General features: G+C 25.2%; 12 protein-coding genes across 12 annotated transcripts, besides 36 other annotated features; 6 read left to right on the top strand and 6 right to left on the bottom strand.

Moving 5' to 3' along the window:
- Nucleotides 1-163: 163 nt before the first annotated feature.
- EDI_326240 (uncharacterized protein) lies at nt 164-1,891 on the bottom strand (the record flags this gene model as incomplete). The annotated part of the gene is made up of 1 exon (XM_001740526.1): nt 164-1,891. One exon carries the CDS (start codon nt 1,889-1,891, stop codon nt 164-166), a length of 1,728 nt encoding a protein of 575 aa, XP_001740578.1.
- Nucleotides 1,892-1,924: 33 nt separating this feature from the next.
- Nucleotides 1,925-1,953: a sequence feature (AT_rich).
- A 4-nt stretch (nt 1,954-1,957) lies between these two features.
- Nucleotides 1,958-2,041: a microsatellite.
- Nucleotides 2,042-2,055: 14 nt separating this feature from the next.
- Nucleotides 2,056-2,091: a sequence feature (AT_rich).
- Nucleotides 2,092-2,098: 7 nt separating this feature from the next.
- Nucleotides 2,099-2,123: a sequence feature (AT_rich).
- Nucleotides 2,124-2,126: 3 nt separating this feature from the next.
- Nucleotides 2,127-2,530: a repeat region.
- Nucleotides 2,400-2,633: a repeat region.
- A 393-nt stretch (nt 2,634-3,026) lies between these two features.
- Nucleotides 3,027-3,089: a microsatellite.
- A 36-nt stretch (nt 3,090-3,125) lies between these two features.
- EDI_326230 (uncharacterized protein) lies at nt 3,126-4,959 on the top strand (the record flags this gene model as incomplete). Its single annotated transcript, XM_001740525.1, has 3 exons — nt 3,126-3,833; nt 3,903-4,551; nt 4,619-4,959. 3 exons carry the CDS (start codon nt 3,126-3,128, stop codon nt 4,957-4,959), a joined length of 1,698 nt encoding a protein of 565 aa, XP_001740577.1.
- Nucleotides 4,191-4,241: a microsatellite.
- Nucleotides 4,960-5,034: 75 nt separating the features above from the next.
- Nucleotides 5,035-5,144: a sequence feature (AT_rich).
- A 40-nt stretch (nt 5,145-5,184) lies between these two features.
- EDI_326220 (uncharacterized protein) lies at nt 5,185-5,559 on the top strand (the record flags this gene model as incomplete). The annotated part of the gene is made up of 1 exon (XM_001740524.1): nt 5,185-5,559. One exon carries the CDS (start codon nt 5,185-5,187, stop codon nt 5,557-5,559), a length of 375 nt encoding a protein of 124 aa, XP_001740576.1.
- A 658-nt stretch (nt 5,560-6,217) lies between these two features.
- Nucleotides 6,218-6,241: a sequence feature (AT_rich).
- A 511-nt stretch (nt 6,242-6,752) lies between these two features.
- Nucleotides 6,753-6,810: a sequence feature (AT_rich).
- Nucleotides 6,811-6,864: 54 nt separating this feature from the next.
- Nucleotides 6,865-6,971: a sequence feature (AT_rich).
- Nucleotides 6,972-7,498: 527 nt separating this feature from the next.
- Nucleotides 7,499-7,624: a sequence feature (AT_rich).
- An 89-nt stretch (nt 7,625-7,713) lies between these two features.
- Nucleotides 7,714-7,735: a sequence feature (AT_rich).
- A 36-nt stretch (nt 7,736-7,771) lies between these two features.
- Nucleotides 7,772-7,792: a sequence feature (AT_rich).
- On the bottom strand, nt 7,782-8,300 carry EDI_326210 (uncharacterized protein; the record flags this gene model as incomplete). Its single annotated transcript, XM_001740523.1, has 1 exon — nt 7,782-8,300. One exon carries the CDS (start codon nt 8,298-8,300, stop codon nt 7,782-7,784), a length of 519 nt encoding a protein of 172 aa, XP_001740575.1.
- A 532-nt stretch (nt 8,301-8,832) lies between these two features.
- Nucleotides 8,833-8,860: a sequence feature (AT_rich).
- Nucleotides 8,861-8,879: 19 nt separating this feature from the next.
- On the bottom strand, nt 8,880-9,496 carry EDI_326200 (uncharacterized protein; the record flags this gene model as incomplete). The annotated part of the gene is made up of 2 exons (XM_001740522.1): nt 8,880-9,181; nt 9,253-9,496. 2 exons carry the CDS (start codon nt 9,494-9,496, stop codon nt 8,880-8,882), a joined length of 546 nt encoding a protein of 181 aa, XP_001740574.1.
- Nucleotides 9,208-9,247: a sequence feature (AT_rich).
- Nucleotides 9,497-9,564: 68 nt separating the features above from the next.
- Nucleotides 9,565-10,084, top strand: EDI_326190 (FK506-binding protein 2 precursor, putative; the record flags this gene model as incomplete). Its single annotated transcript, XM_001740521.1, has 2 exons — nt 9,565-9,699; nt 9,740-10,084. The coding sequence occupies 2 exons, from the start codon at nt 9,565-9,567 to the stop codon at nt 10,082-10,084; spliced, it is 480 nt and encodes a 159-aa protein (XP_001740573.1).
- Nucleotides 10,077-10,141: a sequence feature (AT_rich).
- A 550-nt stretch (nt 10,142-10,691) lies between these two features.
- Nucleotides 10,692-10,734: a sequence feature (AT_rich).
- Nucleotides 10,735-10,765: 31 nt separating this feature from the next.
- Nucleotides 10,766-11,618, bottom strand: EDI_326180 (rab6, putative; the record flags this gene model as incomplete). The annotated part of the gene is made up of 2 exons (XM_001740520.1): nt 10,766-11,024; nt 11,161-11,618. 2 exons carry the CDS (start codon nt 11,616-11,618, stop codon nt 10,766-10,768), a joined length of 717 nt encoding a protein of 238 aa, XP_001740572.1.
- Nucleotides 11,030-11,050: a sequence feature (AT_rich).
- Nucleotides 11,051-11,155: a microsatellite.
- Nucleotides 11,619-11,776: 158 nt separating the features above from the next.
- Nucleotides 11,777-12,766, bottom strand: EDI_326170 (uncharacterized protein; the record flags this gene model as incomplete). The annotated part of the gene is made up of 3 exons (XM_001740519.1): nt 11,777-12,265; nt 12,326-12,604; nt 12,665-12,766. 3 exons carry the CDS (start codon nt 12,764-12,766, stop codon nt 11,777-11,779), a joined length of 870 nt encoding a protein of 289 aa, XP_001740571.1.
- Nucleotides 12,767-12,946: 180 nt separating this feature from the next.
- Nucleotides 12,947-12,968: a sequence feature (AT_rich).
- A 650-nt stretch (nt 12,969-13,618) lies between these two features.
- Nucleotides 13,619-13,723: a microsatellite.
- Nucleotides 13,724-13,767: 44 nt separating this feature from the next.
- Nucleotides 13,768-13,829: a sequence feature (AT_rich).
- Nucleotides 13,830-13,905: 76 nt separating this feature from the next.
- Nucleotides 13,906-13,956: a sequence feature (AT_rich).
- An 88-nt stretch (nt 13,957-14,044) lies between these two features.
- Nucleotides 14,045-14,133: a microsatellite.
- Nucleotides 14,134-14,280: 147 nt separating this feature from the next.
- Nucleotides 14,281-14,319: a sequence feature (AT_rich).
- Nucleotides 14,320-14,340: 21 nt separating this feature from the next.
- Nucleotides 14,341-14,361: a sequence feature (AT_rich).
- Nucleotides 14,362-14,420: 59 nt separating this feature from the next.
- EDI_326150 (40S ribosomal protein S14, putative) lies at nt 14,421-14,934 on the top strand (the record flags this gene model as incomplete). Its single annotated transcript, XM_001740518.1, has 2 exons — nt 14,421-14,423; nt 14,497-14,934. 2 exons carry the CDS (start codon nt 14,421-14,423, stop codon nt 14,932-14,934), a joined length of 441 nt encoding a protein of 146 aa, XP_001740570.1.
- Nucleotides 14,935-14,968: 34 nt separating this feature from the next.
- Nucleotides 14,969-15,029: a microsatellite.
- A 182-nt stretch (nt 15,030-15,211) lies between these two features.
- Nucleotides 15,212-16,707, top strand: EDI_326140 (RAB GDP-dissociation inhibitor, putative; the record flags this gene model as incomplete). Its single annotated transcript, XM_001740517.1, has 2 exons — nt 15,212-15,604; nt 15,658-16,707. 2 exons carry the CDS (start codon nt 15,212-15,214, stop codon nt 16,705-16,707), a joined length of 1,443 nt encoding a protein of 480 aa, XP_001740569.1.
- Nucleotides 16,633-16,694: a microsatellite.
- Nucleotides 16,708-16,719: 12 nt separating the features above from the next.
- Nucleotides 16,720-16,765: a sequence feature (AT_rich).
- Nucleotides 16,766-16,795: 30 nt separating this feature from the next.
- Nucleotides 16,796-19,477, bottom strand: EDI_326130 (uncharacterized protein; the record flags this gene model as incomplete). Its single annotated transcript, XM_001740516.1, has 1 exon — nt 16,796-19,477. The coding sequence occupies one exon, from the start codon at nt 19,475-19,477 to the stop codon at nt 16,796-16,798; it is 2,682 nt and encodes an 893-aa protein (XP_001740568.1).
- A 16-nt stretch (nt 19,478-19,493) lies between these two features.
- Nucleotides 19,494-19,574: a microsatellite.
- Nucleotides 19,575-19,651: 77 nt separating this feature from the next.
- Nucleotides 19,652-19,703: a sequence feature (AT_rich).
- An 8-nt stretch (nt 19,704-19,711) lies between these two features.
- Nucleotides 19,712-19,784: a sequence feature (AT_rich).
- Nucleotides 19,785-19,817: 33 nt separating this feature from the next.
- Nucleotides 19,818-19,907: a sequence feature (AT_rich).
- An 88-nt stretch (nt 19,908-19,995) lies between these two features.
- Nucleotides 19,996-20,170: a microsatellite.
- A 910-nt stretch (nt 20,171-21,080) lies between these two features.
- On the top strand, nt 21,081-22,936 carry EDI_326120 (uncharacterized protein; the record flags this gene model as incomplete). The annotated part of the gene is made up of 2 exons (XM_001740515.1): nt 21,081-22,845; nt 22,911-22,936. 2 exons carry the CDS (start codon nt 21,081-21,083, stop codon nt 22,934-22,936), a joined length of 1,791 nt encoding a protein of 596 aa, XP_001740567.1.
- Between the last annotated feature and the right edge of the window lie 671 nt (nt 22,937-23,607).

The raw sequence follows: 23,607 nt of genomic DNA, 5'->3' as shown, positions 1-23,607 counted from the left end.
GAATAATTAAGTTATTTTATTCTTTAGAATGTTTATTTAACTTTAGTTATTATATGATGTTTTGATTTTCTTTTATTAATTTCTGAATATTCTCACCTTTAAAATCAATACTTTTAAGATGTATTCTAAGAAAGAATAAAAGAAAGAAGAATGAACTAACATTTCAATTTTTAACAGCAGCACCAACCCAAGTCATTAGAGTAGCAATGAAAACAATAATATAACAAAGAATTAAGAAAATACCGAACGCATGACTGATGGTAAGATTTTTAAACCCAATAGTTGAGAACAAATGACAAATTGAAACGAAAATTTCTCCTGCAACAACAAATTCAAGAGAATATGAAGTAAAATGATTTTGTTCATAAATAGTATTATCGTTATGGACAATTTTAGCATAATAATAAATCATCCATGGAATAACAATTGCAACATTTGTAAAGAATAATGACATAGAATAAGAATTGAGAATAGCTAAATTAGCACACATCATTCTTCCACTAACCCAACCAGATATAATATGACGAATTGATAAGAAGAGTGCTACAAATGTAAATCCTAAAACATCTGGTGGACAAGTAATTACTTCACTTAAACGATATCCACAAAATATTCCAATAAAAGCAAAAACGCCAATATACAATAAAGAAATTAATATGGTAACTGGTGTCATTCGAGCACAAGTTTTAATTTTAACATCAGGAATAGTATATGCTAAAATTACTAATAAAGGCCAATTAAAAACATAAACAATTCTTTGTGGAAGATTTCTTGGAAGATTAAGAAAAGTTTGACTATCAGACATTGTTGCTTTACAAGTAAATTTACGTTGCATAATTTCAAAGAAAGATTGTTTTTTATTTGATTTGACTAATGTATTATTTTCTTGTAATAATACTTCAAAATATGATACCCAAGATTGTCTTTGATTACTTCTCATTGTATATTTAACAGTATGACTTCCATTCCACATAGAAAGAATAAAGATTGATGGATCCATAGTATCACATGTAACTTTACTAATAGAAGAAATTGGGATAGTTTGGAATATTGGAGACAATGGATTAGCGTCTTTATGTATAACCATTTCATCTCTAAAAAGGTCACACCAATGTTGTTTCCATTGTAAAGAAGAGAAAGTAATATTTGTATAATATGGTGATTTTACAAATAATAATCCACTATGAAGCTGTACTACAGTATCATCATGAAGAACAATAGGAACGTCTTCAGTATTAAGTGTTATTGATAATTGAGTTTGTTCACTATGACGATTTAATAAATTACCAAAAAATCCAAAGTGATGATCATAAACACGTTTTTTACTAAAGAATGACATCATTGTTAAAGCAATAATATACATGATATAAATAAAGAAAGAAATCCAAAGTAATATTAATAAATATGTTGTAGCAGGTGCTTCTGATGTATCTTGTAATCGTTCTAATGTAAAAGGTGATGAGAAAAAGTAAATAATAATTACAGATACAATAAAGAATGTTGCATCTCTTACAAAAGCTGTTTTAGCTACTACTACATTATCTAATGAAATAAATGATCCTAACCCAGTTAATAATACAGAATTCACTAATGTACATCCAAAAATGATAGATGCTGGGAAAATCATATCACCTAATAAAGCATAACCAATTAGTCCTACAAAAAATTCTGGCATACAAGAAGCTGTAATCATTATGAGATTTGCTAAAAAATGATTTTTAATAATTCGAGTAACTAATTTACTACAATTATTACATGCTGGTATAAGATAATATTCAACTACAATATAAAATCCATATCCAGAATATAATAAACCTATTATATAAACTAGAAAGAATCCATATTGTTCAAATGACTGTGCATCAGAAAGAACAAAATCTCGAATGGTCATTTTCTTCTGATGTATTTAACTATTCCTTTATAGTTTTATTTCTTAAAATTTTTATAAAAAAACGAATTTTGTTTATTTATTTTAATTTTTTGTTTTATATTACAACTATTATTTTACAATATGTTTTATTTAATTTTTGTTTTTAATTTTGAAAGAATGGAATGAATAAAAAAAATTTAGAAAAAACAAATAAATTTTAAGGGAGAGATTATTTTAATAAAATTTATTAAAAGAAAAAAAAATCAAGTATGAATTATCTATGATTAGGTTGTTCATTATGTTGAGAATTGAGCTAACTAGTTTCTTCTCTTTATTTATATTGAAATAATGTTTTTTCAAACATGCTCAACTTAGGTGATTTATTTAAGTTACTGTGTGATCTTTAATTTGATTTAAATGAATTAAAACTCATCACCACTTATAATCTTATTTTATGATGAATATATCAATTACATTATGATGTGGCTCATTTCCTTTATCCTCGAAACTGCCTAAAGAATCACCTTTTCTTGACCCTATATATTCAATTCAAAACTTTCATTAACAAGTATGCTTGGGTTTTAATAAATAATAATATTGCCATCATAATAAATATTAACCATAACAATCACTCATAACAAATATTGATAAATAATAACCAATTAGTCTTGAATATGATGTTATGACCAGACGATAACTGAGGACTCAACGCTTGGAAATATTAGGGTTCTGTGAGGTATCTCTGAGTGCCACCTTCGAACCTTTCAATAAAACTTATCAAAAGAATAAAAACTAGCAAATTATTGATGGTGTTAAAAAAGATGTTATTTTAAGATTTCAAACTAAATGGGAATAAACTATAAATATTCTGTATATTTAAAAGAAAAACTATGTTTATTTGTTAAGAAACCTCTTATTCTTTTATAGAAGTAATTTATTAACTAGTTATATTTGAGAATTTATTTATATCTTTAGGTAATTACTTTTTAATTAGTTATTGATTTGTACCCATTAGTTAGTTTATTTAGTAAAATAAGATGAGAATACTATGATATAAATTTAGTACCATTGAAATCTCTCATTGATATATCATGAGATAAAAATAGAAAATGTTTAGATAATAAATATCTAATAACACAAAACTATAAAATATAATAAAAAAATTAAAAAGAAATAAGAAAAACAAAAAAAAAACAAAAAGAATAAATTAATAAAAAAACAATGTTATAAATGAACTTAAAATTATCATCTTATTATGGAATCTATTGTTATAACTAGTCATCGTAAATCTTTTTCTACTGACAATGTAAATGATGGAAGTGATTTAAAATCACCAAAACCATCTTCTAATAATGGTTCATTAGTAGGTACTGATGAATCTCCAAGACTACTGTCTCCAAGAGATCCTACACACCATCATCATATTATGAATGATAAAACAAAAGCCCTCATTACTTTTCTTGAAAAAACAAAAAGACCATCACAGCGAGTAACAACAAGTTATGCTATGGTAATGGCAGCAAAACGTAGAGCTTTATTAACAAATTGTAATAAAAGATATGGTAAAAAAACAGAAATTTTAGAGAGTTGTAGAAGATCAACTATTGGTTTTAGTGATGATCTTATACAACAAAATCTTCAAACGTCTCTCAATGCATTGAAACAAACAGAAGAAATTATGAAAGAAAAAATATTTGAAATGAATCAATTCTTTAGTGAACTGAGTCCTAAAAAATTATTACGAATGTATGATACGGTTGCAAGTTCAATTACACAAGAATCACTTAATGCTGTTGTTGATTATTCATATGATGACTCTAAACCTAAACAAAAGAAAATTACATTACGTTCAAATTTTTTTGTAATAAGTTCTATAAACAGTCAATATAAAGAAGTTATTTATTTAAATAATCCATCAGTTTTAAAAGAAGGTGAAACTACATTAATCATTAATGGACTAACAGTTTGTTCAATTTTTTAATGGGATTTGTTCTTTGATTTATAATAACAAAAAACAAACTTATTATTATAGAAAGTTAAATTCAATTCTAATGAATTATGTGATAAATGGGAACACGAATTAAATAATCTTTCAATTTGGGTAGAGAGTATTCCTAGAACAGTTATCAATGAAGAAAATTCATCTTCTAATATTGTTGGATTAGATAAAGTTGATATTATTCCAAGTCCACGTGTTAGACCATCATTAAGTCAAATTAAAGAAAATGAAACATCCAACACATCAAATCACGTTAGATCATCATTACCAGGAAATCCTGAAGAAATGAAGAGACACACTAAAAAACGATCAATTTTTGGTAGAAAAGATAAAGAAGAAAAAGAAAAAAAGGAAGAAAGCAAGAATGAAAAAGTGGCTTTCTTTGGAATCACTTTGGAAGATTATAGTAATAAATTTAAAACTCAAACAATTCCACCTCCCATTAAGGAATTGATTCAATACCTTTATGTTAATGGTTCAAATACTGAAGGAATATTCCGTATTTGTGGGAATCAAGACACCATTCAAAAGATTAAAACTAAACTTGAATATAATGAAACAAATTTCTTTAGTTTATTTGATATTTATTCATTAGCAAGTACACTTAAACAATACATTAGAGAATTTCCTACTCAAGTTATCTCACCAGATATAGATCGAGAATTTCTTGATTTATATAAACGTTTGTTTTATTTTACTCTTTAACAAAGTAACTTCATTAAGAAATATAAAAAACTCATATTCCATAGGAAAAAGTGAAATGGCTGATGACCAGATACTTGAAGAATATCTTAGAATATTTGAGAAATTACCTCCAATCATTAAAGATTTCATTGAAAATTTAACTAAATTGTTAAGTCAAGTTCTTCAACACGCAAATACTAATAAAATGAATTTAGCAAATATTTTTATTTGTCTAGGACCTGCACTTAGAGGATGTCCTTTCTGTTATAACTATGCCACAGTCCATCATTCTGAAATTTTTGGTTCAACAAAACAGGAAGAAGAAACAAAAGAATCTATAAAAGAAGAGGAAGAAAATAATAATTTCACTTCCTCAATAATACAAAAACAAAAGGGAAACACTTAAAGAATTAGTGAAAGACCTTTTTTTAATTGTAGCACATTATATAGTTACATCATTGGTTCATTGTAGAATGAAAAGTTATTTTAAATAATTTAAACAAAAAATTAAATTTCTTTTTTTCATTTTGTTTAAAATAAACAGAAAAACAAATTTTATATTAAATAGTAAATTTTATTATATTATAATTAGGTTATTTAAACCCTTCTTCTATCTAACAAATTCATTTTTATGGCTTTTTCCCTCACTAAACGCCCTTTATTCGATCCAACAAATGAGCTTATAGTTAATGAAAATCAAATTAGTTATCAAAGCAAAAGACCTGTTAAATCAGAAAACTCTTCTTTTAAAAGACCTTCATCTTTTCCTCGAGTTGAAGTATCAGTCGAAGAGCTCATTCGAATGAGTGGTAAAACATCTTTCACAGCTGAAGAAACTCAAAGCATAGTCCTTACAGCAATTAGAATCAATGAACAACGTATTAGAGAAGAGTATGAAAATATTTTAAACAATAAGTTAAAAGAACAGTTTCAAGCTTTTACATCAACTCAACGGTATTATCTTGCTAAGCAATATGGTGAGTCTGATGTTCCGTATTATCTTTGATTGTTGTTTATTAATTGATTGATTTTCTCTTTACTCATTAGTTTGAACAGCTGAAATTAATTAAAAGAGGTTTCTTATTTTACATTCTTTATAAGAAAAATCAACAGATTTTTATATTTCGATATTGTAATACTTATTATATCAAATTATTTTCAACTATACTTTAGAACAAAGAATATTTGGATTCTATCTATTGTGTAAACATGGTGATTTTCTTCAATTACTGTTAGCCAACACTTCTACTTAAAACATTTTATTATCTAAATTAATAATGAAGACTGTTCTTTTCTATTAGAAGACATAAGAATTTCTGTTTAATTCATGATGATCATTATAATAATACACATAATTCTAAATTATATTTAATAATACTTTCATGCAAACAAGTACACAAAAATTCTTTTTTTTTATCAATTCATAAATTATGAGAATATCTTCAAGATAAAAAACTATAAGCCCTCCATCATTCTATTGATTTTTGAATTATTCAATATAAATTTGTTGGACTTCTTCATCTTGAAAAAATTCAAAAAATTATGTTTTCCTATATATTTTTATCATTCATACTTTGTATTATAATTCTAACAATATCTTTGAAATAATTTATCATTATTAATAACTCTTTTAATGTAACTTTATTTTTATACTCACTTGACACAAAATATTAAAAAATAAATAAAATGGTATTCTTTATACGATGATTCTCGTCACTACTTTTTATTATATCAAATGTTATATTCTATGAATTTATAAAGGGTTGAAAATGTATAACAAAACTAAAGAAGAGAAATAGATGAACTATCATAACGTGTTATAATGATAATATGAAAATTAGATAAAAAAACAAGATAATATTATTGTACTTTAGAATAACAAAAATAATTATATAATAAGAAACTCAAAAAGTTTTAAGGAGAATTTGTTTAAAATTTAAAAAAAAGAGTTAATCATCAATTTATTCAAACAACTAATATTCGAAATAATACCATAAATAGTTGGTAATCTTTTAAAGAGAGTAAGAGAGTATTCAGTTATTGTTTGTTTCAAATGAATGAATTATAAACAGTAATAAATAATTCGAATATAAAATAAATACATATTAGTGTAACAAATTGAAAACAATAAAACGTTAATAATATTCTAAGATAAGTGGAAATCACTTCATCAGAAAGAAAATATATTCAAAATGGTGGTAATTTATTAAGATAAAAAAATAAACAAATACATTCAATTAAAAGAATAAAAAAAATTGATAAGCAGGTATAAGAAGAATTAATACTCTATGTCATAAGAACAAGCGTATTGAAAAAAAATATAACTATATCAAATATAATTCTATTATGATATAATTCTAATCAAAGTATTAATATTATATATATATATAAAAGCATATACAAAATAATAATAATAAAGAAATGGTCAAGAAATAATAGGATAATTATAAGACAATTAATAAATAATGCAGTTTAATGAAGGAAAGTATTAAGTATTAAAAATACCTTAACAAGAAGAGAAAATAATTTTATAATAAGAGCACATATTGTTAACAAAAAAAATACACAAGGAACTATATAATGATATTATATTAGTAAAAAGAAAACACTTCACAGTTATTCTTTAATAAAACAAATATTTTCATTACAAGAGAACATTAAGAGAATTATTCAATTATAAAATAATATCAATAAACATTGCCATAAAATGATTAATAAATACAAATTAACCAATTTACTAAAGAAGTTTATAACAAAATAAATAATTCAACAATGACAAAGAAAAGTTACCCAGAAATTAATCATAATTTTATTTTCTTACTAATTGTTAGTAATTAAAATGATTAACATAAAACAATAATGTATATTTATTAACTTCTAAGTAATAGTATTAAAATTTCGTAGTATGAAAATAAAATTATTGTAATTCATAGAGTTATGAAAACATTTTATAATAAATCAATTAATATTATGTTGACTAAAAATAAATATTTCATTAGATTTATTTCGAATTTTAATAATACAAAATATTTTGGATTTACCTATTCTATTTTAAAAATATTAAATTTATTGGTCCATTTTTCTTGAAGAATAATGAAAAAGTAAGTAAATAATATATGGGAAAACACATAGAGATGATATTTACTGGCATTCTTATTTCTTTAATATAATTAAATTTTATTGTAGACTTGAAACAAACAATGAACATGTAAAGAAACAAAAATTTAATTAATATTTTTCAATGAAATTATTCCTTGTAATCATAAAATGAATGATTTCGTCATTCATTTTAACATTGTCAATAAGAAGTATGTTTACAAATGTTGATGATGTCTGAAGCCATTTAAGTACTAATGGATTTGTTTTTTCAGCAATTTTAATAGTTGAGTTTGGATACTTCTTTGTATAATAACTCTTTCTAATACTTTTTATAGATGGAGTAACAACCGCTTGAATTATTGTTAGTTTTGGGTTATTTTGATAAAGCTTAGAGTTATAATCAAGTTTGTTTAACATTCTTTGTGTTTCATTCTTGTTTGGCCAAATTGAATCAATCTGATCTTGTGGAAAGAGATAAAGAGGAAGTTTTTGTCTAAAAGGATTTAAGCAGAACACAAACAAACGTTGTTTGATATGAACGAGTTGTGACAAAGGGATAATGAATTTGTTATAGTCATTAAGGACAAGATGTTTAGAACAACATTTTTCTATCAATAGACAAAGGGATAATGAATTTGTTATAGTCATTAAGGACAAGATGTTTAGAACAACATTTTTCTATCAATAGACAAAGGGACTGAAAATTATTCAAAGACTTAATTTGATATAAATGATTAATGTCTATGATAATAACTTCACCATCATGTTCTGTGAGAAAAAAAGTAATATCCTGAAGGGCTGTTTCAAGTAATTGACAATATAAACCATGGAGTAAATAAAAGTTCTTCAGTTTGTGATTATAAACAACTCTGAAATCAAAGTATCTAATTCCAGCAATGCACTGATCTTTAATTCCAAGTTGTTGAGTTTTTGACCATCGTTTCATGAATGAACGATGTTTCTTAGGAAATATTGTAAAAGGAGTAATTCCGTATTGTGGTAAAATAGTGGATGTTCCACTATCATGGCTTCCAACCATTCCAATCTTAGTAATTGGTTTTAACTGGATTGTAGAATTGCATTTCATCCAATCAGAAGTATTCATTACTTATATCGTAGAATTCAATATTCATTCTTTTCTAATCATCCACTTATATGACCATAAAACAACTTGCTTTTCATTTAATAAAAATATAAAAATTTAATTAGAAGAAAAGAAGACTTAAATTAATCAACTACTTCAACAACTATAAAAATTAATACATCTTTTATTTCAAAATAATAAAACAAACCTTCATCATCTAATACTGGAAGATTTTCTATTTCATTTTGTGAAGTATTATAATTTGATGGCATTTTAACTAGTTCAGGTTTAGTTCTAACTTCAACCACTTGATCTGATGTTTGAAGAATATTTTCAACCATTTTTGAAATACTGTTTTGGATAGAAGGAGAATTAATTAATTGAGAGAATAATGGTCTTAAGTCCCATTCTTCATTCACTGAACTAGTAGCTGTTTGATAACTGTCTAATTATGAATAAATGAATGGATACAAATTAATTATTGAATATTTTAATAAATTAAAAATAAAAACAAACCAACAAGTTTTAATCTTAAAGTAATATTCTTCATTTGTTTCATTGCTAAAAGAATATCAGTATCATCAATTAATGTTACCCAATCTCCATCTGTATCAAGAAACTTCATCAAATAACGTGGTCTTAATCTAATATCTTTTAAATTAAATTTTTTTGTAAATGCATCATAGAGAGAAGCTATAGTAAGATTTTGAAGTTCAACAATTCTAATATCATTCATATATTCTAATTTAAATAATGTCATGACACTTCGTTTTAATATATCTTTTTCAGATTTTTATTTTTTCTAGAAAAAAACTAAAATAATTTCAAATGAAACTCATCATTATTGTTCTTTTCTTTACTTTGTCATATGCAAATCGTTTTTATCATATAAGTGATGAAGATGCACTCAAAACTATTAGAAAAGTAGAAAATGGAATAGAAAAATTAGAAATTATTGTAAAAGTTTGTATATTTCATCATAAAAAAAAAGAAAACTAATTAGAAGAAACAAGAACAATGTGAACATCACATTGAATATGGAGATTATGTAAGTGTTCATTATAATGGAACTTTACAAGATGGAATTCTTTTTGATACAACTACTATTAAAGATGAACCATTTACTTTTCAAATTGGAATACGACAAGTTATTCCTGGATGGGAACAAGGGTTATTAGGTAAATGTGAAAATGATGAATTAACATTAATAATTCCACCACATCTTGGATATGGAAGTAGAGAAGTAGGAATAATTCCAGTTAATTCTATTCTTAAATTTGACATTAAAATAGTGAAAGTTATTTCATATTTTGATGCACAATTTAATAAAATTCGAGATGATTTATAATATGAAAAGATAATTGAAATATTTCAATGATTAATGAATTAAAATAAAATTATTTTTGTGCATCAGACATTGCTTGTTTTAATTGTTCCATTTCTTTTCCAAATTCATTAATTTCAGCTAATAAAAATTGTGAGTTAGAATTAGTTTTAGCATTTTGTTGTAATACAATCTCAGTTTCTTTTTCTGTTGTAAGTGCTTCATCTTCAAGTTGTTTTAATTGGATTTCTATATGTTCTTTAAAAGAGTCAAAATCTTGTCTAGTCGAATTAACGACTGATGACTCAGTGGTTTCAGTCATGTTTTCTTTTTTCAAAATAACCAGATTTTTTAAGATCATCTCATAAATTCCATTTCATTAATTATGGCAAAGAGAAAGGCTGCTAATTCAAAAAGAGTTCAAAAGAACAAAAAGGCAAGAAAAGAATTGACTGAAGGATTACGTAGACATCGCTTAGATGAAATATTAAAGAATTTAAAAGAATCAACTGGTGTTGATGTAGATGAAATTGTGAGAAGAAATAGAACAAATCCTGTGAAAACTGAAGAAGAACATAAATGATTGAATTTGATTTTTAATACCAAAACAGGGTTTTTTATCTTCAATATCAATATATCTTTTATTAATTTTGTTATAATAAAAATAAAAAATTCAAAGCAAAAGAACAAATTAAATAAAAAATGTTAACAACATGATGAGAATTGAGACTGAGATGTTGGTGGTTGATTTAAATTAACTGATTGAGAAGTATCAAGTTGTTGTGATTGAGATGGTTTTTGATAAAATGCAGTACGTGTAATATTGTTTACAGTAGATCTTGGTTGATTTTCATTAATAGTATTTGCAACAGTATTTCTTCTTGTTGAGAGTTGGTCCAGTGGTATTTCACCATTTCTAACTAATGAAATAGCATGATTAAACAATTGATCAATACCAATATTACTAGGTTATTAATTATATATATTTTTTATTAATTGTTATACTAATACTTTATTAATAACAATAGAAAAAATAAAATGATAATAATAATAAATATTATAAAAAGAAAATCATTCAAAAATATAAAAAAAATACAAACGTTTTAGCTGAACATTCATAATAAGACATTTTATTTTCTTGAGCAAATTGTTCAGCTTCACTAGTTGTAATTTGTCTATTTCCTTCTAAATCTGATTTACAACCAACAAGAATAAGTTTAGTATTAAAACTAGAATTTTTGTTTTGTTGAAATTCTCTAAGCCATCCTGAGATAGAAGAAAATGATGCCTTTTTAGTAATATCAAAACAAAAACACATAACATGTCTATTTCTAAAATATGATGCAGTAATTGATCTAAACACTTCCTGTCCAGCAGTATCCCATAATTGTAAATTATATGCTTCTCCTTCAATATTCAATTTTTTACAACTGACATCACAAGATACAGATGCTTTTTCTGTTCCTGTATATTGTCCAGTAATATATCGTTTGAAAATTCCTGTTTTACCAACACCTGAATCTCCACAAAGCCCAACAGAAATTGTTATTGTCTTCATTCTTCTAATTTCTGAAAATTACTTTTTCAGATTACAAATTTCGTTTTCTTATTTTTAAGTTCAATTAGTTTATTAATGTTATATATAACGAAATAAAGATAATTTAGTTAAAGAAGAATTGATAATGAAAAGAAATTAGATTAAAATAAACAAGTAAATTAGATTGTTATTAATTTACCATCAATAAAAATACATTCTCCAAGACTATCAATTGCTATCATATCTCCACTATCATATCTAATTAAAATATTATCTGTACTTACAATAAATGAAAATTTAGATTTACCCATTGGAGTGTATACATCTTTATTATGTGTTTCTTTATGAACAAAATCATTTACATCTTTCCATTTTAAATGAGGATTACGTTCAACACGAGAGAGAATTCCTTTTGAAATATCGAATTTAAATTCTTGATTATTTTGATAGACAAGACAATGTGATGAAAACAAATGAATTGCCAATGTTTTATCATTATTCCAAAAACAAAGAATAGGAGTTTCATATTGAATTAATCCACACATCCAAAACTCTGATAAAATATAAATTGTATTATGTTGCATAATTTCAGCAATTTGAGATATTTTAGGTAAATAATTTTTCATTGAAAATTGTCTAATTTGACTTAAAGAGAGATTAGATTCAATCTAAGTTATTAAACATCTATTTTAAATTCATTTCTTATACTAAAAAATTTAATATCAAACTTCATCATGTAATTCTACTAATGAATCTACAATTTTTGCTGTTAATGAAATATCATCTCTAATGGTGTTAATTTCTCCTGTTGTTTGTTCTTGATTTTTTTCAAGAGATAATTCAATATTTTCTGTTGCTGATTTAAATGTTGTTTGAGTTACTGATTCTAATTGTTTAACTTGTTCTACAGTTTTACAAAGAATTTCAAAATTATTTCTTTCAGTTGTAATAATTTCATTTTGAACTGAACAACTGAGTCCTTTATCTTGTGTTGTTCCTTGTAACTTCTATTTTTTTAAATCATTATTTCTTCTTATTAATTCTTTATAACACAATTATCCACAAACCCTTACCTCTTCTGTTAATTCTGTTATTCTAACCTCAACTCTATCTATACTACTTTCTACTTCTTCAATTTGTTTGAGAATTTCTTCATATGAAACACTCATTTAAATAAAAAAAAGAATAGATCTATTATTTCTTTCTTTTTTAGCTCATTTTATTTTTCTTCTTTTCTAAAAACCATTTTATTATTTTTTATGTTATTCCAAATATAGAAAGAATCAAAAGTAATCAAAATGAAATCATATAATTATTGATTTGGTATAATATATTATTCTTGGTTAATGAAAATAATTAAATATATTATAAGGTATCATTTATATAAAGATTTCTCAACATATTAAGAATTAATAATTTTTAGATTCTTCTATTTAGTTCATTAAACATATCTTGAGATAAAAAGTTATACTAAATAATCATTTGTAGTACTATCTTCTTCATTTATAATTTTTTATGTTAAAACTATCTGTTATTCTTTGCTATTTATAATTTTTGATAAATTCTATTCTATCATTATTACTCCTTTCCATTGAACTACCAATACTCAAAATAATACAAATATATAGATAATATTGTTCTAACTCATAAATAAAATATCCTCATCTTAAGAAAAGTATTCAATATCCTTCTTTTTAACTGATATTAAACTCTGATCTTTTAAAAGAAAAAACAATAAAATCTTTCATTTTCTATTACAACCATTTACACTCTTTAGTTTATACAATTTCTTAGTATTTTAGAGTTAAATTTACTGAAACTCTTGTTAACTAATAACTTAAAGAATATTATTTTTACTTTTAAAATACAACAAAGTCTTATAAAAGTAAAAAAGAAATTGTTTGAATAGACAAAATGGTTAAATCAAATAAATCATAATGACGTTATTTTATCATAAAAAACTTGTAATAAAAAATAATGAAAATGATGTACAAATAATAAGCGTCTATGCCATATTCATTATTAGTATATAAATAATGAAAAAGATATAAATTAAAATATTCATAATATGAAGAAATATTTAAATCTATAGGCAGGAAATAATATAAAGAAATAGAAAAATAAATTTACAATAACAACTTATTGTGTAACATCCAGATAGTTAAATCTGATTTATTTATAATAATGATTTATTAACATTAGATGACATTAAATTTATATATAAAATAATATGCATTAGAATATGAGAAACAAAAAAGACATACATAACGATATAACTAATATACAAAAGGAAAATATAACAACTAGCTATTTAAATAAATTAATAAATATAAATAATACAAAAAATAAGAAATTTAAAGTGGAGATATGTAGAAATTATTCTACTAATGACAATTATTGTTTGGTTTAATCATAAATCATCATTTTAAAAATTAAAAGAAATAGAAAATAATAATGAACGTAATAACAATAGAATAGTACAAAATAAATGAAAGATAATAATAGTACTTATACAATGATGATAATTTTGATAATATAAAACGTAACCAAATACATTAATACAATAATTTGATAGTACAATGGGTGATGAAGAAACTAACAATAATTATAATACACTTGTCTCAAAACAAGTAAATATCAATAACAATATAATTTACTTCTTTTTATAAAAAACAGATTATCGTTATATATATCATTTTATAATTAATTTGTTAAAAAAAAAGAAAAAAGGTTTAGTAAAACCTAATTATTAATTAAAAAAAAACTATAGTTTACTAGCCCTTTTGAACTAATTAAATCGAGTTCTTAAATAAACCCATTGGCATGGTTTGTTACACTACACATTTCATTTATATTTTTAACAAATGAAGTTGTTTTAACTAAATACTAATCTTTTTAGTCAAAGAAAGTAGCCGCAAAGACAAACGTTCCAGAAGTTATTCCAGGTTCAACTAAAGACGCCTTCGGTGTAGCCCATATCTATGCTACCTTCAACGATACTTTCGTCCATGTCACTGATATTTCAGGAAAAGAAACCATCATTAGAATTACTGGTGGTATGAGAGTCAAAGCTGATAGAGATGAATCCTCTCCATATGCTGCTATGACTGCTGCTCAAGATGTAGCTAAAAGATGCAAAGACCTTGGAGTTACTTCTCTCCACATTAAGATGAGAGGAGAAGGAGGAGTCTATAGCAAGACCCCAGGACCAGGAGCTCAAGCTGCTCTCAGAGCTCTTGCTCGTGCTAATATGAAAATTGGAAGAATTGAAGATGTTACCCCAATCCCAACTGATTGCACTAAGAGAAAGGGAGGAAGAAGAGGAAGAAGACTCTAAATTTAATTTGATAACAAGGGTTTAGTATGTTTGATTTTTTTTGGTCTTCTTTTTTTCATTCCTCTTTTATTCTTTTTATTATTTTGGTATTTTTTGATCATTCAGGTAATATTCACTACTTTTTTATTTAAATATACCTTTACTATATCATATTGACACGTTTCTCTGATCTCATTTTGATTAAAAAGCCTATCACTAAAATACTGAAATGAATTTAAAAAGAAAAGCTTTTTGCTCATCTCAAAAACACTAAATTGGGTTTCATAAAGATTAAAACATGTCTAGTCCTTATGATGAATTCAAAACCACTGTTTATGACTATGCCATTATCGGAACAGGTGTAACTGAGTCTATTGTTGCTGCTTCTTTATCTCACCAACACAAGAGTGTTGTTGTGATTGACCCTCATCAATTGTATGGTGTTCATTCCACTTATATCAATTACAGAGAATTAGAAAATAATATTAAAGATTTAACTACATCTTATTCTATTGAAATTCCACTAAAAGACTTAGCACTACAAAGGTCTATTAGTATTGATTTAACTCCACAACTATTTTATGCTAATGGGTCTTTGATAAATATAATTGCTGAAGCAGAGATTCATAAGTATATGGAATTTCTTTCAGTAGATGCAGTATATTTATATACGAAAGATAAGATAATGAGAGTTTGTTTTTGTTTAATAATTCTTTAATGTTACATTTGATAATTATTTGATAGGTACCAGATTCAAAAAATGCACTTTTTACATGTAATGATTTAACTCTTATTGAGAAAAGACAATTAATGAGATTTTTAAATGATATTTATACTGAAAGAAAATTAATACCTGAAGAAACTCAATTATATAAAGGGATTTCTTCATTTGGAAGTCTTAGAAAATATATGAATTCAATTAAATTATCTCAATTATGTCAAGACATGGTAATTTATGGAATTTGTATGTCATCAGATAATGATATGGATAATCCATTAGAAATTTTAACGAGACTTCAAAAGTATGCTAATTCATTAGGTAAATATGGTACTTCTCCATTTATTTTATGTCGATATGGATTTGGTGATGTTGCACAAGGATTCAGTAGAAGTTCAAGTGTTGTTGGAGGAGTGTTTTTGTGTTGTCATCCATTTAATGAAATCACTAAAAAAGATGAAGAATACCATATTCAATGTTCAAGCCCAGTAGGAAGAACAGGAATGACTCAGTTTACTGTTAGATCAAAAAATTTAATCAAAAATGCCTTTTTTGAAAAAGGTATTGAGTCAAGAAAAGTAAATTATCTTCAAGCATTTACTACTGAAGAACTTCCGTTTGAAAGAAGAGGATATTTTGCACTTCCAGGAATTTCTCAAAAAAGTATTCAAGGAATTGTGTCAAGAATAGAAGATATGACAACAATCGCACTTAGCGTAGAATATATTGATGGAGAAGAACATGTTCTTGAACAAGCTTTAGAAAAGATTTTTAGTGAGTACAAAGAAAAGTGTGTTTTTATGATTAAGTATTCATTAGAATTAAGACAATGGAAAGAAGTGCAAAATAACAATGGAGTGTTGATTTGTTCTGATGGAACTATTGGAATTAATAGTGACGTTGACATTATTATTAATGAAGCTGAAAGTCTTTGTGGAGAAAAGTTATTCCGAGACGATGAAATTGTTGAAGAAGTGCCAATTGAAGAGTTTCAAGAACTTAAGAAAGAAAAGAATAAAGAAGCACAAACAGTACAAAAAGAAGACGAAGAAAAGAAACAAGAGAATATAAATTGAACTGATAAACAGATAATTTAATAATGTTATTATTTCTATAACAAATAAATAAAAAATACTTAAACAAAGAGCCTAACAAGTAATGAATTTAAAGTTCATGATATCTCAATAAATCATCCTTCTTAATAAAAAGTTTTAATACTGTAAAAGTAGCAACACAAACAACTGCATAAATAAACCACCAAAGGGCCCACACATACCATAGTGTTCTTTTTTCTTTTAATCTTTTTGGCCCAACCCTTGGAGTGTATATGACTGGAACATATTCAGGTGCTTCTGTTTGGAATTCTGAATCAACAGCAACAAATCCAACATCTTTTTCAGTTTCACCACCAACAAAAATGTAAACTGTTTCACCTGGATTTAAATCAACACTAACATAAGTTCCTCTTGTTGAACAAGACTGATAAGAGACTGTATGCTCTATTATGCACTGATCAGGAATATTAATACCATTAACAGCATTACAATTTTTATAAACACCCATTCTTGTTCTTACTGAAGTAGCAGCGTTACAAGTATTAATATGTAATTTTCCTTTAACTGATGCAGAGTATGTATACCAAACTCCTCTTAAATGATTAGTTGATTTTTGTTTTTTTCCAATAACTCCATATAACAAGGATTGCATGTCATGTCTTACATTTGGTTCACAATTACTAACAGATTCATAAGCATATTTAGTAAGTGCGTATTGTGTTAATCCAGGAGTTAATAGTTCTGCTTTTTGACAAGTTGAATGAGATGGTGGATTGAGTGTATAAACATTAAGTCTAAATGTACCTTCTGTGTCTACTGCTTTACTAGATTCAGAGACATAAATATAATATTCTGCTCCTTGTTGTGCCTCAAATTTTACATATGAAGCAGAACTACCACACTCTGGAGAATCATCGTTAGCTAATACACAACTAGCATCATTGCCACATCCTTGGAATACTTCAACGTATGTGTCAAATTGAGTTTCGAGACCACAAGTTTCTACAACCATTGTATCTGTTACAGGACTTTGGAAATAATAATAAATACCAGTGTGTCTTCCAACAATATCTTTAGCACATATTGGAGTAGTAGTTTTTCCAGTGTTTGGTTTATATTCAACTAAAGTAAATGGAGCATTAAATTCTAAAGCTGTTTTACAAGTGTCATGATTAATATGATAGTCTCTTCTCATAAACACTGATACTTGACCTTCTTCTTCTGTTGTAGTAATAAAGAACATTATTGTTTCTTTTGGTTTAAGTAAAACATGATGAACTGAATATTGTCTTTCTTCACATTCTAAAGAACATGTTCTATACATTTGAATTTCAGCTGTGTGTTTAGTAGAAGATGCTAAAAGAACATTTGCTTGAATAAATAAAGGAAAAGCATATTTATAATCATTTACAACTTTATACCAAATACCTTTCTTTTGAGAATCACCACCACAATGAGTTTGTGATGTTCTTGAAGTATGTAAATCAAATGCATCAGTAAATGAATCATCTTTATTTGTAATACTAACTAATTTAGAAAAAATACAACTATTAACTGTTCCTTGTGGATTAATTTTATCAACATTTAATGTAACTCTACATTGGTTATGTGGATTAGAACAACTTACTTTAATGAAATAATTCTTTCCTAATTCTAATTTTTTACTAATTTTACCATGCAATCCACATCCATTATTATTCATTTCACATTTACTATTAGATGTACAACTTTCAAATATTTCTATCATTGTTCCATCTTGTGGTCCATTCATACTATTACATGTATACATTAAATAGTCATATCCGTCTCCTACAATAGAATACCATGAACCAACTTTTTCTACTGAACTTCCACATGACATACTTTGAGTTGTTCCTGTTAATTTGGTAGTATGTGCAAATGGTAAAGAAGTAATAGCAAGTGCTTTGTCACATGTTTGTGGTCCAAATGAACTTTCAATGTCAAATGTTACTATAAACATTCCTCTTTTATTTGGTGATGAGGCCACATGAATATAATAAGTCTTACCAGGTATAGTATCAAGATGAATTTTAGATCCCATATTACCGTCTTCACATGCAGTCATTTTTGTAGGAATTGGATTCATTGAATCACAATTATCAAATACATTTATAACAGTATCAGCTGTTGTGGCTCGGTGACATGTTCCAATATGAATTTTATCTCCTGTTCCTTTAAGAACATAAAATAAGCCAGATAATTCATGGAAATTTGGTGCTAATCCAGTTGTTGTTCCTTCTCTAAATGAAGGATATTCAGTAATATCAGCAGCATGAGAACATTGTTTATTACTGAATGAAGGGTTTTTAATAATTCTGAGCCCAAATACACCAACATCATTTTCTGTTGCTCCAGTAATAAATACATAAAAACTAGTTTTACGTTTATCATTAAAAATAAGTCGTGCAGCAGATCCACATCCTTTTACACTATCATCATTTGTTGATAATAATTGACTTGCCATACCATTAACACATTGTCCAAAAACTGCAATTTTTGAATCATAATTTGTTATTCCAGATAAACATGTATCTATTTCTATATTATTACCTAATCCAGCTGTATGAACACGGTACCACTTCCCTTTACTTTTATATGTTTTTCTTCCTACTTTATAAATTGAATCACTGGCATGAGTTGTATCTTCTGTTACCATAAATTGTTCACTGTTTGTCAAATCAACATTTGTAGCTGAACTACATTGGTTGTTTATTCCATAACAATAACTAAAACAGAAAATTACAGCTAAAAGACATGTTATTTGAACCATTTTTTATATTAAGTTCTTTAAGTTTTTTTTTCAGTTTTATTTTACTTTTAAATTTTTCATTTTTTTCATTTTTTTATTATTTTTTGTAATGTTTTTAATATCTCTTTGAAGGAAGATTCTTTTGAAGTAATAAACTTGTATTTAAACAACTCCAGTTTAAGGTCCTCTATTTCGATATTAATTTATTTTTATGTAAATAAAATAATGTTATTATCATTTATTAATACTTGGACCATAAATTAATTATCAATATATTTTACTAACTTTATTGTTTATTTATTCAACTTAAATGAAATATTAAATAAAAGAACAATGAGATTATTTAATTCAGTCTTCAGTGTTATTATCTTTTATATTATTTGTAATTTTAAATTATTTCATTTATAAATATATACTTCTTTTATTCTATAAATATTGTTATTAATTATTTGGAATGAACTATATCTTTTCATTATATACTTTAAATTGAAAATATTAACAATAATCATTAATATTTCACTTAATATTTCATAATAACATTATAATTTTATTTACAGTTATTGTTTATACTTATTTGTTATTTTTCATTTGATTTTCTTTGTTTTTATTTTAAATACTTCCATATTTCAATTTATTTAGCTTACACTCAATTTTATTTTGATATTATTTACTTTATATTCAATTTTCCTATTATTATTTGTTATTTTGTTATTTAAAGACATTAAAGAATTATTGACTGTTTTCAAGTCTACCTTTGTATTTAGAAATCAAAGAAAATATTATCTAACTTATAAATATTCTATAAAGGGAATAATCTTAATTTGATTCAAAACATTATAATAAACCAGACTCCATTAATTAAATATAATAACAAGTATGTATTTCTAAAAAAATTAAGTGAGATTCAGTCTGATTATGATTCTATTTTTTAGAAACAAATACTGAAACGAAAAAAGATTAAAAAAGGTTTAGAAAGAACATAATGAAATAAGTAATAACAATAGGAAAAGTAAAGAGAAAGAGAATCAAAGAAACAAGAAGATTGTATAATTTTAAACAGTTTTTTTGTTGGTGCATTTATTCTTAAACGTCTTTATGATAACTAAAGAAGTTAAACTTATACATAGTTGATATTATATGATTATTAGTAATACATTCTTCATTTTTATTTGTTCTTACAAGTTTAAAGATTGTTTAATCAATTCAGATGATTTTACAGTTGAAGATGATTACAATTCAGTTTTATTTGATATTATATTAACAAATGATGAAATTATAGTTAATCTTTGAAGATAAAATCAATATCTATAGTTTTTAAAATTGATTCATGTACAAAACATACATTAATAGGAGCAAGAACAATTAAGACTCTTAAATTATCAATAATTGTCCATTTATCATTGAAACAAATATAAAAGTTGAAAATATTGATACAACAGAAAAGAATAATAGAATCTTTAATATGTTAAAGAGTAGAATAGTATTCATTTAGATCTTTCAAGTAATAATGTGAATATTATAGAGTGTAATAAATGATCATTCAGAATCTGACAAATGTATTTGTACAAGAACAAACAGTAAGTACTCAGAAATTGATTGTGACTCTATTACTGATTATTCGAAAATGAGTCTTGTTGATGACTGTTCTTCTGGTTCTAAACTTACCATCGATAAGAATTGGAACTCTGTTCAACCAACAAAAGAGTGTACAATAACTTTATCAAAAAGTATCAATTCGCTAAAATTAAAACAACAAAAAGATGTTAGTGTAACTGTTAAAGAAGATGATACAAAACAAGAAAAAGATGTTATTAAGGCTAGTGGACAAGGAGATGATTCAAAACAACAAAGTGTGTCAGTAGAGATGGATAATTCTGTTACTGTTTCATTTATTAAAGTCACTCAAGTTTCTGGTAAATGTAATTCTAATTCAGCATGTGTTTATACAACACAATCAGATGAAAATGTCAAGATTGATGGAGTATCATCATATAAATGTGGTACGTACTATCGTATTGGAACTGTGAATACATGTGCTTGTTCATTAAAAGATAATACAAAATCAATAACAAAGTCAAATTTTAATGAACTTGATTGTCAAGAATTTGATGATCTCAAAGAATATACACTAACTTTAACAACAGGACAAAAATATACACTTGAAGAATCTCTGTCATTTAAGTCATTAACAGATTCTGGTAATAATATTGAAATAACGGGTCAAACAAAAGAAAGTCCTGAATTAACATTACAAACAATGAAAATAGGAGATTTAAATCCAACTAATATGAAACTGACAGTAATAGGTACAGTTACTTATGAAGAAGATAAAAATGCACTGAAATTAGCTTCATCTCTTATCAGCAATAATCTCAAAACATCTTCTGATAATAAAAAAGTGTTTACTGCAACTTCTTCTACTGTTTCATTTCCTTCAGTTTCAGTTTCATCTTCTCGTTATATTATATTAAAAAATAGCAAAATCAATGTTCAGAGTATTACTGGAAGTTGTGATAATACAGAACTAAATTATTGTGATTTCATTGCAAGTGATTCTCTTAACTCAATTACGATTAGTGAACAAACTACTTCACTTACTAAATCAGTAATTTCTACTGATAAAGGACAAGTTGTTAGAGTGATGAAATCAGGAGAAATGAATACTACAATTGTATGTTCAATTGATAAAAAAGAAAGTAATTTATTTGATGAACAATTCACTGCTGTAGAATGTCCATGTTCACTTGGTAACGGCAATAGTAATACTATTTGTGTTTATAATATTCCATCAACAACTAATTCAGTTACGTTAAAAGGAAGAAATGAATTAAAAGAAAAGTTAATAATTGAGTCAAATTCAAATACTATTGATATTAAAGATGTCACTAAAATAACAAATATTCAAGATAATTCAAATACAAACACAATTTCATTGAATGGAGCTAGTGGAGTAACATCTATTTATATTGGAGGAACTGTGAATAAAGTTATATCTAAATTACCATTGATAACAACTGGTTCATTTAGTGCATATTCAGTAGATAAGAGTATTAGTACTAGTTTTGAATTGAAACTAAAAGAGTTTGAGTATGGAGATAAAGATAGAATAATTACTATTACGAAAGAAAACACAAAAGAAAAATCAGTTGAAATTACTATTGAAACTATGAAAGTGAAATCAACTTTACTTTCAATAATTAATAATGGAAATCAATATTCTCTTAAATTAACTAATTTTAACATTGATTCATCATTTCATCCAGATGTTTCAGCACTATTACTTGATGGATTAACTAATCATATTACATTTACTGATAATAATATTGTTTCATGTGATGGAAATATGTTATTTACTTCAAAATTAAGTGACGAAGAAAGTAAAACAATATGTTTATTATATCATGACTATTATTCTATATGTACAGATAAAGAAGATGAATGTAATTCTAAAAAGTTACCAACAAAGATTATCATTACTAATTCAAATAACAATTCAAATAAATTGAAACTTGGTTATGAACATGAATTGATAGAATGCAAAACATCTGATTGTTATATTGAATTAGAAACAGACTCAAGTGTAACATCTGAAACAATCAATTATGCTATTAAATCAACATATGAAGGAGGATCTACTATTCATCTTACTGGACAAACAAAAAATCTTATTCTTAATGTTGATAATGTTAAAATTGAGAATATAGCTAAAGACAATAATAAAGACAAAACACTTACAGTATATGGTAATTGTAATGGAATTGATACGGATACACCAGTTATTTTAAATTCAATGATTATTTCAGGAGATATTAAAGCAAAAACACTTACTACAAGTGGGGATCTAACAGTTACTGGAAATAGTATTATCATTTCAGAATTAACAACATTTGGAACAGGTAAGATTAGTTGTAGTAGTGTTGATTTTACAACAAATACAATTTCATTTACAAGTGGAAATGAATTTATATTTAAGTCATTTAAAGTAACATTAACTGATAATAAAAACACAATTCCTGAACATTTCTTAAATTATAATAAAGAATGTAAATTTGAAGGTAGTAAAGTTATTCCTATTAATTCATATCTTACTCAAAATACAGATAATCAACAACAACCAACATATAAATGTTATACAAATAAAAATAAAAATA

This window comes from Entamoeba dispar, genomic scaffold, assembly GCF_000209125.1.
Source record: "Entamoeba dispar SAW760 scf_1105229462999 genomic scaffold, whole genome shotgun sequence".
Taxonomy (NCBI): Eukaryota; Evosea; order Mastigamoebida; family Endamoebidae; genus Entamoeba; species Entamoeba dispar.
The sequence above is the reverse complement of the archived record's forward strand: the minus strand, read 5'-3'. Positions and strand labels throughout refer to the sequence as shown.